Here is a 13,025-nt window from a genome sequence, read left to right as displayed (position 1 = left end):
TTTACGGACAATTCCTTTGACCTCATGGCCTGGTTTTTGCTCCGACATGCACTGTCAACAGTGGGGCCTAATAAAGACAGGTGTCTGCCTTTCCAAATCATGTCCTATCAATTGAATTGAATCCAAGTTGTAGAAACATCTCAAGGATGATCAATGGAAACAGGATGCACCTGAGCTTAATTTCGAGTCGCATAACAATGGGTCTGAATACTTACGTAAATCAAATGTAAAAAAAATCCAAAATGTCTGTTTTCTCTTTGTCATTATTGATGAGTAAATATATATTTAATCCATTTTAGAATTTGGCTGTAACGTAACAAAATGTGGAAAAAGGGAAGGGGTTTGAATACTTTCCGAATGCACTGTATACCAGACTCATACAGTCACTTTATTCAACCAACATCGGGAAAAACAAAGATACTCTAATTCATATGTCAAAGAGAGCAAGTTACTTTGAAAAACGATATATCCAAACTACTTTGTGATAAATTATTATATCTAAACAGATCCCTCTGCAGTCAGATGTTAACATAATGTGTCATTTAGCCTATTAAACACAAAAACTAGATTTCAAGTGAGAATTAGGCCGGTCTGATGCCAAAACAGAAAGGAAATGGCTGCCTACTTCACCAACATTTTCTTTTCGCAAAAAAAGCGACACCACTACATGGCTATAGTATGTAATTAACTACTGAAAACACTGCCAATATTTGAATTTAGAACAACTACCACCAAGCTACTGCAACATGTAGAATTACTAGTTACTAGTTGAATAACATAGTTCACTACTCCCCAACACTGTGTGTCAGCTAATGCAGGTTACTCCCAGGCAGAGATGTCTCTGAGGTGTTAGTGTCATTCTGACAAGAGAGAAGAGCCCCTCTAACTCTACTACATCTAAGATTACTTCAGTTTGACAGCTTAAGGTGCTGGGCAGAATCAGAATCAAGGTTCTGGGCAGAATCAGAATCAAGGTGCTGGGCAGAATCAGAATCAAGGTGCTGGGCAGAATCAGAATCAAGGTGCTGGGCAGAATCAGAATCAAGGTGCTGGGCAGAATCAGAATCAAGGTTCTGGTAAGGACACATACTGTATGTAATGTGTGTCTGTATGGAAACATGTATGAGCACACAACCTTAACATACAGACTATTCACATTAGGTAAAACTGGTCATGAGAAATGCGTAGATGTTAGTGGTGTACACTGCATCAGGTAAAGGATACCCCCACTGCTCATCTCCTGCCAGCGAGCAGCCTTCCTGTCAATGCAAGGGACTTCCAGGTCAATGAGAGACACAGCCTCCTCATCACCGATACCCTTGTCCAGATAGAACTGCACCAGAGGAAGGACCTCTACAGTACAGAGATACAATATTAATAACACACCTCGGAACCAAACATCCACTTACAAAGAGACTGGTGTCAACCTACCGTATGAAGATGCTGAATAGATGAAGGGCTGTTTGCAGTTGATACACACACTGCCCTGGCTGTTCAGCAGGGGGTTGTTGGTGGAGCAGCGGTAACACATGGGGATCAGGTCCTGGGTTACACACATACACACATATGTGAAAATACACAAAGTATAAGATACACGCTCCACTAGAACATTAAAAAAGTAAATACACACACATATACACAGACACGCATGTATGCATTCAAACTCACACCTCATTGTCGTGGTATGGTTTGGAGCGGACGGTAAGGCTGCCCAGATCCATTGACTCCTGGAAGCGAGAGGGAACGTGGAGTTCCTGGAGCTTCTCATAGGCATGTCTGGCTAGTTTAAACGCTCCCAGGGTTCTGCTCTGCTTGGCCAACGCATAAAGAGTGTTACTGAGACCCATCGTCAAGGGCAACAAGGTGCTACAAGTAGACATTACCCGTAGCAATAAATATGGGGTCAGTTTACTCTCTTCAAATTGTACCCTAACTACACTACATGATCAAAGGTATGTGGACACCTGCTCGTCGAACAGCTCATTTCAAAAGGATGGTAATTAATATGGAGTTGGTCCCCTCTTTGCTGCTATAACAGCCTCCACTCTTTTGGGAAGGCTTTCCACTAGACGTTGGAACATTGCTGCGGGGACTTGCTTCCATTCATCCACAAGAGCATTAGTGACGTTGGGCAATGATGTTGGGTGATTAGGGCTGGCTCGCAGTCAGCGTTCCAATTCATCCCAAAGGTGTTTGATGGAGTTGAGGTCAGGGTTCGGTGCAGGTCAGTCAAGTTCTTCCACACCGATCTTGACAAACCTTTTCTGTATGGACCTTGCTTTGTGCATTGTCATGCTGAAACAGAACAGGGCCTTCCCCAAACTATTTCAACAAAGTTGGAAGCTCAGAATCATCTAGAATGTCATTCTATGCTGTAGCGTTAACGATTCCCTTCACTGGAACTAAAAGGCCTATCCCAAACCATGAAAAACAGCCCCAGACCAATATTCCTCCTCCACCAAACTTTACAGTTGGCACTGTGCCTTCTGGCATCATGGGAAAATATAAAGAAATCAGCCAAATTATAGACCTCCACAAGTCTGGTTCATCCTTGGGAGCAATTTCCAAACACCTGAAGGTAAAGCACCTGAAGTTAAAGCTTGGTCGTAAATGGGTCTTCCAAATGGACAATGACCCCAAGCATACTTCCAAAGTTGTGGCAAAATGGCTTAAGGACAACAAAGTCAAGGTATTGGAGTGGCCATCACAAAGCCCTGACCTCATTCCTATAGAAAATGTGTGGGCAGAACTGAAAAAGCGTGTGTGAGCAAGGAGGCCTACAAACCTGACTCAGTTACACCAGCCCTGCCAGGAGGAATGGGCCAAAATGTACCCAAGGAAGCTTGTGGAAGGCTACCCGAAATGTTTGACCCAAGTGAAACAATTTAAAGGCAATGCTACCAAATACTAATTGAGTGTATGTAAACGTCTGACCCACTGGGAATGCGATGAAAGAAAGAAAAGCTGAAATAAATCATTCTCTCTACTATTATTCTGACATTTCACATTCTTAAAATAAAGTGGTGATCCTAACTGACCTAAGACAGGGAATTTGTACTAGGATTGAATGTCAGGAATTGTGAAAAACGGAGTTTAAATGTATTTGGCTAAGGTGTATGTAAACTTCCATCTTCAACTGTATAGTGTATTAGGGTAGGACAGGCCAAAATGAACTTATTGCCTAATGGAAACGTCTTCCGACTCCAGAACAAGAACTCAAGATCGGGGACTGGGCACACAATTGGCACTACACATTCTCATCAGAGCTGTGTATGTATGTTAAACATAGCCACTGCCAGCAACCACAAGTCCCATTCTCTTTGTTTGGCTCTGTGATGGGTATACTGATCCTCTCTAAAATAACTACCTTGGCTTTTCCTTTAAAAGTGCTGTGATTAGAGGAATGTATACTTGTGTGTAAGTGTATGTGTAATCATCCTTGCATGTGTGTGTTTGAGCACAGGAAATTGCTGCCTGTTTGTATTTGTAAGGATTGAGATTGTTGTGCACTGAGGAGCCCTTGGAGAAAGGCAACACCAGGTCAATGACTTGCAGCTGCAGAAGCCCTGTAACTGGGATTCCTCCACTAGCTCCAACAGCTCTCCTCTCTGCTCCTCCAGTCCCAGTATCAGGATTGTTAAAAACTCATCTACTGTTCTGTGATGTATGTGGTGCTTACCGTGACATTGTGCCACATTATTCCGACCAGAGCCTGCTAAGACCATAAATCCTGGTTCAAGCTTTTCCCGAGCGTCACCATGTGGCCAGAGAGGATTCCAGCTGCAGAGCCCTATTTCTTTCTGGAAGCCTGGTATTTCCTGCCCATCTCTCCCTTCACGTGGTCGTGCTGGTCTGTTTCCTTTACCCTGTTTGTTCCCTGGAACCAACTTTCTCTCTCTCTTTTTCCTTAATGTTCTCTCTACCTCACCAGGTAATCAGCCTGTGAACTCTATGAACATTTAAGGTGACATTGGACACATGGATTTGAGCATACTGGTTCCGACCTGTAGGATTACTTTTAACATTGGAAGGATACACCTTGGAGATGCCCAGTGGCACGTCCTTGGTGAGGTTGTGTAGGAGGTACCTGGAGATGTTAAAGAGCGTCTCAGGCATATGGGAGCTAAAGGGTTCATCCTGGAGAAAGGAGAAAAGAGAGAGAGGAGGGAAAGGTAGCAAGAAGGGGGAAGAAGGGAGGAAGAGAAGGATGGGAGAGATAGAGGGAGAGAGGGAAATAGAGGCAGGTAGATGTAGCAGAAAGGGAGAGGGGATGCAGAGAAAGAGACAGGGAATTAGAGGCAGGTAGATGTACCAGGGGGAGGCAGAGAGAGAGAGAGAGAGAGAAAGAACAAAACAACATCAATCAAATACACACAGCTTTGGGCACCTTTGTAAGAGTCTCAGAGGTACAATGATCCTGTGTCTGTCCCTCCCCCTCTTCTTCTCCATCTCTCTTCTTCTCTCTCCTGCCTTAAACACTAGTCTGAAGATGAAGAATAGCCTGAGCTGTGCCACAGACTCCCTTCACAGCACAGAACACTGCTCTCACAGGGGCTAGGTTCAGAGGCAGGGAGTGTTCATTAGCGTACAGCTCCAGCTAGCTCCCATGGTGTTTGATGGCTCAGCACAGCCAGGTGCCTGGGAGAGTTAAAGTGAGGTATAGAAGGTTCCTGCTCTGGACTCAATCACAGGGATTCCTCACTTCAGGGGTGTGACTAGTACTGTGTGTGTGTGTGTGTGTGTGTGTGTGTGTGTGTGTGTGTGTGTGTGTGTGTGTGTGTGTGTGTGTGTGTGTGTGCGTGTGCGTGTGCGAGAGAGAGAGAGAGAGAGAGAGAGAGAACACAGACAAAGGCCAGGAGTACTGCAGCCACAGCAAACCAACCTAAAGAGACAGAGTGCTTATAACCAGGCATAGCTTGTTTAGAACCAAGCACTGGCGAGGGGGGTGGCGCTGCTGGTGGGAGGGGTTATCCTGATTAATTATCAACCAAAGGATTCCAGAAGCATTTCCTATTTCAACTAAGGGGCTGAAGGGATTTTTTGCGGTCTACCTTTCTCAACCCCGCCTATTCTTAACTTCTTTACTTTTCTGAACTCAACCTTAACTTAGTCTTAACTATACTTACTTGGCTCTACTCTGTCCCTACCTTCAGCTGTGGTGAGCATCTTACTGTGTAACGCTGTATTGAGTGGTAAACATGGTAGAGCTCAGCCAGGTGCTGGAAACGCTTGAACTTCTTCAGCATCTCCTCCTTCCTCTCCTCGTTTTCTGTGACACACACATGCACCCCGCACCCCGCACCCCCCCCCACACACACACACACACACACCAAAATCAAAATGAACCAGTTACAGTAGGAATTCAGTGGTGATAGTAGTGAGAGGTATATTGGTGTCAGTAGACCTACGTACCCCTAGCGATGTCCAGACACTGCATAGAGAGCATCCAGTAATAATATGCTGCGTCATTGAACCTGCTCTCCACCACGGCATTGTGGGTAAGCTGTTCCAACACCTTCACAGCCTCACTCTGTCGGCCCGCCTTGTGGAAAGCTGCGGTGGGAGGAGAGAAGGGAGGGAAGAGACTTAATTGCAGCGAGGAAGGGGGAACATTGCGAGCCAAAGCGGAGCTTAACACTGCTTCTATTGCATGGACAATAGAGTTTCAGCCTTATAGGAGCTGACCCCTTTCCCATTATACCCCTTTCATTCTAAGGCTGCCAGAGTTTAACAATATCACAGACACACACTTACACACCAGGGACAATTTGTACTTAACGTATTCGAGACAATGTTTTCCTCATTTTTCACTGGTAACCACAAACAGACATCTTCTAAAACAAACCCACTCCCAAATTTCAAACAGCATGCCACTTAGAAAGCACAACTCCAATAAACATGTGGTCATTTCCATGCAAAAGGACCCATGAGCACCAATATGCGACGTTCATAGGAGCCTGCCACATGTAGGCTTTTTATCGGGAACAGGAGTGGAGAAATATGATTTCTTTCTTTCATCTTGAGAAAATGCAAATGTGCAATTAGGGACTGTGCTGTGTAGACTAACCCTGCAACTTTTTTCAGCGACATAAAAGCTGACAGCATTTCACTTTCATCCATATAAAATATGCATCGAAGACAAACTCAAAAACATGTTGGATCGTTTTCACAGCTTTTCATTTCCTTAATACTGATCAACAAACTGATGTCATTTGGAAATCTTGCACGTAAAATCTCCCCATTCCCTAAGTGTCTTTGGCATGTGAGAGAAGCAGAAATGAATGAGAAAAATGTACCGATGTCAACTAGATCGTGGATGCTATATTCATTCTATCGATTTATGACATTCTGGTGAGCATGGCTTTATTTAATATTCTAGAGCATCAAGTAATGACAGACAATTATGAATATTATGTTTATTTATGCATGCAGGGATGGAAACTCATGAGCGGGATTTCAAAGGTGCATGTAAACTGATCCTAAATTAGACCTAAACCGGAATATGAGCTATTATCTGGAATACGGTGCGCACGTAAACCTACCCACGAGTCCCCTCTCTTTCTATTTACTGTGACCAGCATCCTGACCCACTGAGCACCGGCCGACACCGGACATCAATGGATGCTGAAAAGTAGTTGAAATTTGGTCAGTCCACCGTGGCCTTGATTTCAACGTCTACAGATGTAGTTTTCCGGTCCAATCCGGACCAACCTTGATTTCAACGTCCAGATATCTGATGACCGGACCAAATTTGAACCAACTGTTTCAAAGTTTTGAACAACACATTACAGTAAGGCACAGTAGGGTTCAGTAAAGAAAAGTACAGTCGAGTTCAGTACAGTACATAGTAGAGCACACTTGAGTACACTATAATGTACTGTACTTTACTGAACTATACTCTACTTGACTATGCTGTACTCTACTGTTCTGTGTGGCATTGTACTCTATAGTGCTGTACTTTGATGTCCAAACTTGTTAAACATACTGTCGACATCTATGGATGGCTCAGATTAGGTGCGGTCCAACCCAACAAAATGTGGTCTTGTTTGGTGGTGGCGCTGATTAAAATAATAGCCAGTGTGTAGGATAATACCCAAATATGCAAAGGAGGATATTGCATATTTCTACCTTTGTGTACCTATTTAGGATACATCACTATGAAGGTAACGACATTCATATCCATAATTATGCATTTCTGTGTAGTACAGATCAGGGTCAAATTATGACATTTTGTAACCATAATTCTGTTATCAGGTGTAAATCCACTTCATTTACAATAACCAAAATATATTTTTAGGTGTCATATCATAGCTGACACCCCATTCTTTCTGCAGACATCTTTTAATATTAATTCAGAGCAGATCTTTTTTGTGGAAAACGAGGTCACATAAAAAAAACTGAGGGAGATGTTACAGAAATTACATTTTGCATTATTATAATATGTTTGGTGTGAATTGTTAAAAGTAGTCTTTGTGAATAGAGTTATATGGTTTGTTCAACTTTGAAATCAATGTTTTTTGTTTGGCATACATTTTAAAGGGATACTTGGGGATTTTGGCAGAGGCCCTTTGTCTACTTCCCCAGAGTCAGATGAACTTGTGGATACCATTCTTATGTGCTAGCAGATACCTATAGACTTCCAGTCATTGTGTTAACGCGTACTAACATTGGCTCGTGAAACCCACCTCTAACTTCCTTCAAACAGGACACAAGAGACATAATTTGGTATCCACAAGTTCATCTGATTCTGGGGAAGTAGATACAAGGGCCTCAGTGCCAAAATCCCAAAGTATCCCTTTAATTGAATTGCCCATGTGTCCTATACACACATACATACAGCTAGACACACACACATACATACATACAGCTAGACACACACACATACATACATACAGCTAGACACACACACACACACACACAGCTAGACACACACACACACACACACACACACACACACACACACACACACACACACACACACACACACACACACACACACACACACACACACACACACACACACACCCTCAGTTACAACAATGTTACGTTGGTGAGGAGTTACAGTCAGTGACCAGTCAGCCCTGCCAGGTGAGGAACCACCAGGGTACAACGCTACAGGGGCCTAAAGTCAATTACAATCACTGTGGTGGTGGCACAATACAGCATTACTGCCCCACTAAAACACAATACAGTCAGCACGACGCCAGATTACTGCCAGGCTGGAACACAGCCAGGCCTGTTCAACTCTATACTCCACACACAGAGGATATTATGCAGGATGGATTGGATACAGCACTCAGGGTTTTTTATGGATCAAAAAGGAGCTTAGGCGGTGGGCGTGGCAGGGGGCGCGATTGGCTCGTCTGTGCTGCTGATTTTGAGAGAAATTGTTCTCAAATGTCTACATGGAATTTGGTCAGTTTTAAAGCTAATTTCCTGTAATTCTATGCATTTTGCCGTGGCTAATGCTGTGTTCTTTTGCTCAAACATAATAATCAAATATATTGCTAAATTCATTGTTTTTGGAATTTTTATTCTCCCTGAATGTCTAGCTCCCCCCAACCCCCCTGAATAATCCCTGGTACTGTACATTAATAGGCATGCAGGGGTCATAATTATGCATTGAGTGTACAAAAGATTAGGAACGCCTTCCTAATATTGAGTTGCACCACCTTTCGCCCTCAGGAAAGCCTCGTTGGGGCATGGACTCTACAAGGTGTCGAAAGCGTTCCACAGGGATGCTGGCCCATGTTGATTCCAATGCTTACCACAGTTGTGTCAAGTTGGCTGGATGTCCTTTGGGTGGTGGACCATTCTTGAAACACACGGGAAACTGTTGAGCAAAAACCCAGTAGCGTTCTTGACACGCTCAAACTGGTGCGCCTAGCACCTTCTACCATACCCTTTTTTGTATTTTTGTCTTGCCCATTCACCCTCTGGACACAATCCATGTCTCAATTGTCTTCATCTACACTGATTGAAGTGAATGTAACAGGTGACATCAATAAGGGATCATAGTTTTCACCTGAATTCACCTGGTCAGTCTGTCATGGAAAGAGCAGGTGTTCTTAATATTATGTACACTCAGTGTAAAGCCATGTGGTGATGACAGTTATTCTGCTCACATGGGTAATCATCATTAAGAGCTGCTTGTTATAGTGCTGATTGGAAATATACATGGCATGAAACACTGTAAGCAGTCAGGACTTGCTCTGTCTCTAACTGAGGATCATGTTTTACAGTGAATAGAGAGAGCAGCACTGCAGAAGGAGGAGTGAAGAACGCTTGGATATAACAACACGGGCCAAGCTTGATATGGATTCCATATGTACCCTATGTTATACGAACTGACAATGCCCTTACAGCCCTCTGTGGTTTTCTATGATACATTGATATAGTTCTGATTCCAGAATTATCTGAGATATGTCTGCTCAATGTTAGGTGCACAAAATGGGATTTTTATAGAAACTAGTGATAAGATGTTTCAGCCGACATGTTCTTGGCAAAGTTACCACAAAATGTGGGAACATCAAACATCGAGCTACTATAACATATTGGGATGAGCATTCTCTCTCTTCTCTTTCTCCATCCTCACCTTTCTGTGCCTCCTCAAAGCGGTCGTTCTCAGCCAGCCACTGAGCGTAGGGCACATAGACGTCATCTTTAAACTGGGCATGTTTCTCCACCAGAGCGAAGGCCTGGGGGAGAGAGGGGAAGAAAGGCTCAATCAGATGCCTTACATATAACCAGATTATATCACTTAGAATATTTATTAGGTTTACTGTATCGTGTGTCTTTGAGGCAATATGCCCAGGATAATTTGCCTAGAAATTGTCAGTGATTATTAACACAGGCTTTAAAACAGACACATCTAGCCAAAACATGAATAGAGCTCATTACTAATGTGATATGTTAAGGTTAGCATATTAGACTGATTTCATGTCATGGTCAATTAGTGTGCAGCTATGGTTGTTTGAGTGACATGCTGTAGTAGAATTGTATGACAGTAGCCTACAGAGGCATACCTGCCTGTCATCTTGATTGATTAACCTAATTGTCCAATAGCAAGACTTTCATTAAGCCTTCCACCTTCTCTTTTTCTCGTCCTTTCTCTCTCTCAGGATCAAATGAACGAACGGGTGAGAATGCTCCTCAGACGCTGTGCATGATTCATACAATATGAATGTGATTTAATGTTCTAGTCTTTTGGCATTCTCTCTGTTTCACAGTGGAAATCACATGTTTGCTCTCAGTTCCACCTACAACTCGCTTAAACACTTAGAACATTTAGTATTTTCTCCATGTCTCCCCAGCTAGCACATAACATTCTGAGAACCATATGTTTCTTAGAGCTTGGTTAGAGCGTGGTTGTCCTATGGTTATTTTGCACATAACCTTCCCACAACATTCTGGTAATGGTGCAGGATAACCAGCTAGCACATAACGTTCTGACAACCTTATGTTTCTTAGGTGGGAATTTCAGTACTTCAGCGTAATGTCTCCTACAGGTTTCCTCATTGTTCTATTTAAAGTAATGTTCTCAAATTGCTCCAAGAACAATGTTCTTCTGTGGGAATTTCAGTACTTCAGCATAACATTTTCTGCAGGTTTCCTCATGGTTCTATTTAATGTCATTTTCTCAGAACATTAAGAAAAACAACCCATAAAAACCCACAAGTAAACATTATTAACGTTCAAAGAACGTTCTAAGAATGTTATTTATATACATTCAATTTTCAGCGTCACCAAAACTCTATCCTCTATCTTGTTAAGTGTGTTCAGGTGTGTTGGCCACACCCACTAATTGGCCACACCTAAACTTAATGAGTGCTTGTTTCAATTGAAATGGGGACTATTTTGAATAGACAAAAATCAACAGCTTTGTATGAGGTAAAAAACATTGGCATGCTACAGTAGCTCCATCCTGGTGGCACAGTGGACTAATTCCAAGGACAGAGAACAGAAGATCACAGGATCGAATCGCACGGATACCGTGGTAAAATAAAAATAAAAATGTCATGTGTTTACATGACTAATGCCTAACCAAATTCATTTCTATGTGTCCTATCTGTTCTTTGAGTTCAAAACAGTTAACCCAAAGATAGCTGTGTTATTAAAAATCTTATTGGAATGTTCTCAGAACATTATTTAATTACCTTCAAATAACCTATAATTTCAGTTTTTAGAACAATAATAAAACATTCCCAGAACCTCCCTGCAACCTAAAAATGTGCATTCCCAGAACAGGCTAAATGTTCACTTCCATTCTCAGAATGTTAAAAATATTTATGGCTTTGTTCCCAGAACTAATGGGAAACCAAAAACGTAAGTTCCCACAACTTCCAAAGAACCAAATCTGCTAGCTGGGTCTGTGGTATGCGCTGCTCTGATGGGGCAGTTGAGTCAAAACATAAAAAAGTTCTTAGCTAAGGCTATTTAGTGCTTTGGACCGCTGGGTGCTTCTCACATTCTAGTCATCCTAGGCAGAGATTTAGAGGAAATCTCTAGCTTGGCCGGCAGCTTTGCTCTGGTTTTATAGAACATGGTTTCAGTTTGTATTGTTCCAGTAAATTTGCAGTGTCATTTTCTGTGTTCTGGGTTAGACCTACACTAAATGGCTAAAAGTATCGTCATTCCAAAATCCTGGGCATTAATATGGAGTTGGTCCCCTCTTTGCGGCTACAACAGCCTCCACTCTTCTGGGAAGGCTTTCCACTAGATGTTGGAACATTGCTGCGGGAACCTGCTTCCATTCAGCCACAAGAGCATTAGTGATGTCAGGCAATGATGTTGGGCGATTAGGCCTGGCTCATCCCAAAGATGTTCGATGGGGTTGAGGTCAGGGCTCTGTGCAGGCCAGTCAAGGTGTTACAAACGGAATTTGACAAACCTTTCCTGTATAGACCTTGCATTGTGCATGGGGGCATTGTCATGGTGAAACAGGAAAGGGCCTTCCCCAAACTGTTGCCACAAAGTTGGAAGCACAGAATCGTCTAGAATGTCATTGTATGCTGTAGTGTTAAGATTTCCCTTCACTGGAACTAAGGGGCCTGGCCCGAACCATGAGAAACAGCCCCAGACCATAATTAATCCACCAAACTTTAGAGTTGGCACTATGCAGTCGGGCAGGTAGCGTTCTTCTATCATCCGCCAAACCCAGATTAGTCCGTCGGACTGCCAGATGGTGAAGGGTGATTCATCACTTCAGAGAACGCGTTTCCACTGCTCCAGAGTCCAAAGGCAACAAGCTTTACACCACTCCAGCCGACACTTGGGATTGCGCATGGTGATCTTAGGCTTGTGTGTGGCTGCTCGGCCAAGGAAACCCATTTCATGAAGCTCCCGACGAATAGTTGCTTCCGGAGGCAGTTTGGAACTCGGTAGTGAGTGTTGCAACCAAGGACAGATGATTTTTCCACACTACGCACTTCAGTGGTCCCATTCTGTGAGGTTTTGTGGCCATTGTTGCTCCCAAACGTTTCCACTTTACAATAACAGCACTTACAGTTGACCAGGGCAACTCTAGCAGGGCAGACATTTTAAATTTGACGAACTGACTGGCTGGCATCCTATGACAGTGCCACATTGAATGTCACTGAGCTCTTCAGTACGGGCCATTCTACTGCCAATGTTCGTCTATGGAGATTGCACGGCTGTGTGCTAGATTTTATACACCGGTCAGTAACGGGTGTGGCTGAAATAGCCGAATCCACTAATTTGATGTATGAGGTATACTTTCTGATGAGCCAAGTAAGATACAATACTGTAGCTGTGTCCAACAGGTGTAAGGACCATAAGTGAAATGTGAATGGTTCTGACTGACCTCATCCCAGTGTCGTGCCTCCACGTGCAGATGCACCAGGGCCTGCAGGTCTCCCATCTTGGAGTAGGTCTCCGAGGCATAACCATGGTGCTTCAGCTTCTGGAAATAGGCCGCACACTTAGCCAGTGGTTCGCGCTCCGCCTTATCCAGCTTACGGGCTATGTCAATCAGCCTGATAGGGGAGTTGAGGAGAGATGAGATC

The 13,025-nt window shown here is 43.3% G+C and overlaps 1 protein-coding gene across 3 annotated transcripts in view; it reads right to left on the bottom strand.

Annotated features, from left to right (window-relative positions):
- ift122 (intraflagellar transport 122 homolog (Chlamydomonas)) overlaps positions 1-13,025 on the bottom strand; it is a 31,162-nt gene that overhangs the window by 2,762 nt on the left and 15,375 nt on the right. Inside the window, exons 15-23 of one of the 3 annotated variants that reach the window (XM_031803973.1) lie at positions 12,824-12,995; positions 9,596-9,698; positions 5,413-5,553; positions 5,148-5,269; positions 4,037-4,137; positions 1,671-1,836; positions 1,432-1,543; positions 1,225-1,353; positions 289-1,049 (exon numbers count right to left, since the gene is read on the bottom strand). In XM_031803973.1, coding sequence (XP_031659833.1) covers positions 1,042-1,049; positions 1,225-1,353; positions 1,432-1,543; positions 1,671-1,836; positions 4,037-4,137; positions 5,148-5,269; positions 5,413-5,553; positions 9,596-9,698; positions 12,824-12,995 — 1,054 coding nt within the window. In that variant the 3' untranslated portion in view covers positions 289-1,041. Of the gene's footprint in view, positions 1-288; positions 1,050-1,224; positions 1,354-1,431; positions 1,544-1,670; positions 1,837-4,036; positions 4,138-5,147; positions 5,270-5,412; positions 5,554-9,595; positions 9,699-12,823; positions 12,996-13,025 lie in introns of those variants that run through there. The other 2 variants (XM_031803971.1, XM_031803972.1) reach the window with 2 other exon arrangements.

The sequence above is a fragment of the Oncorhynchus kisutch genome, linkage group LG24 (genome assembly GCF_002021735.2).
Source record: "Oncorhynchus kisutch isolate 150728-3 linkage group LG24, Okis_V2, whole genome shotgun sequence".
Lineage (NCBI taxonomy): Eukaryota > Metazoa > Chordata > Actinopteri > Salmoniformes > Salmonidae > Oncorhynchus > Oncorhynchus kisutch.
Note: the sequence above shows the minus strand (reverse complement) of the source record. Positions and strands in the feature narration are given on the sequence as shown.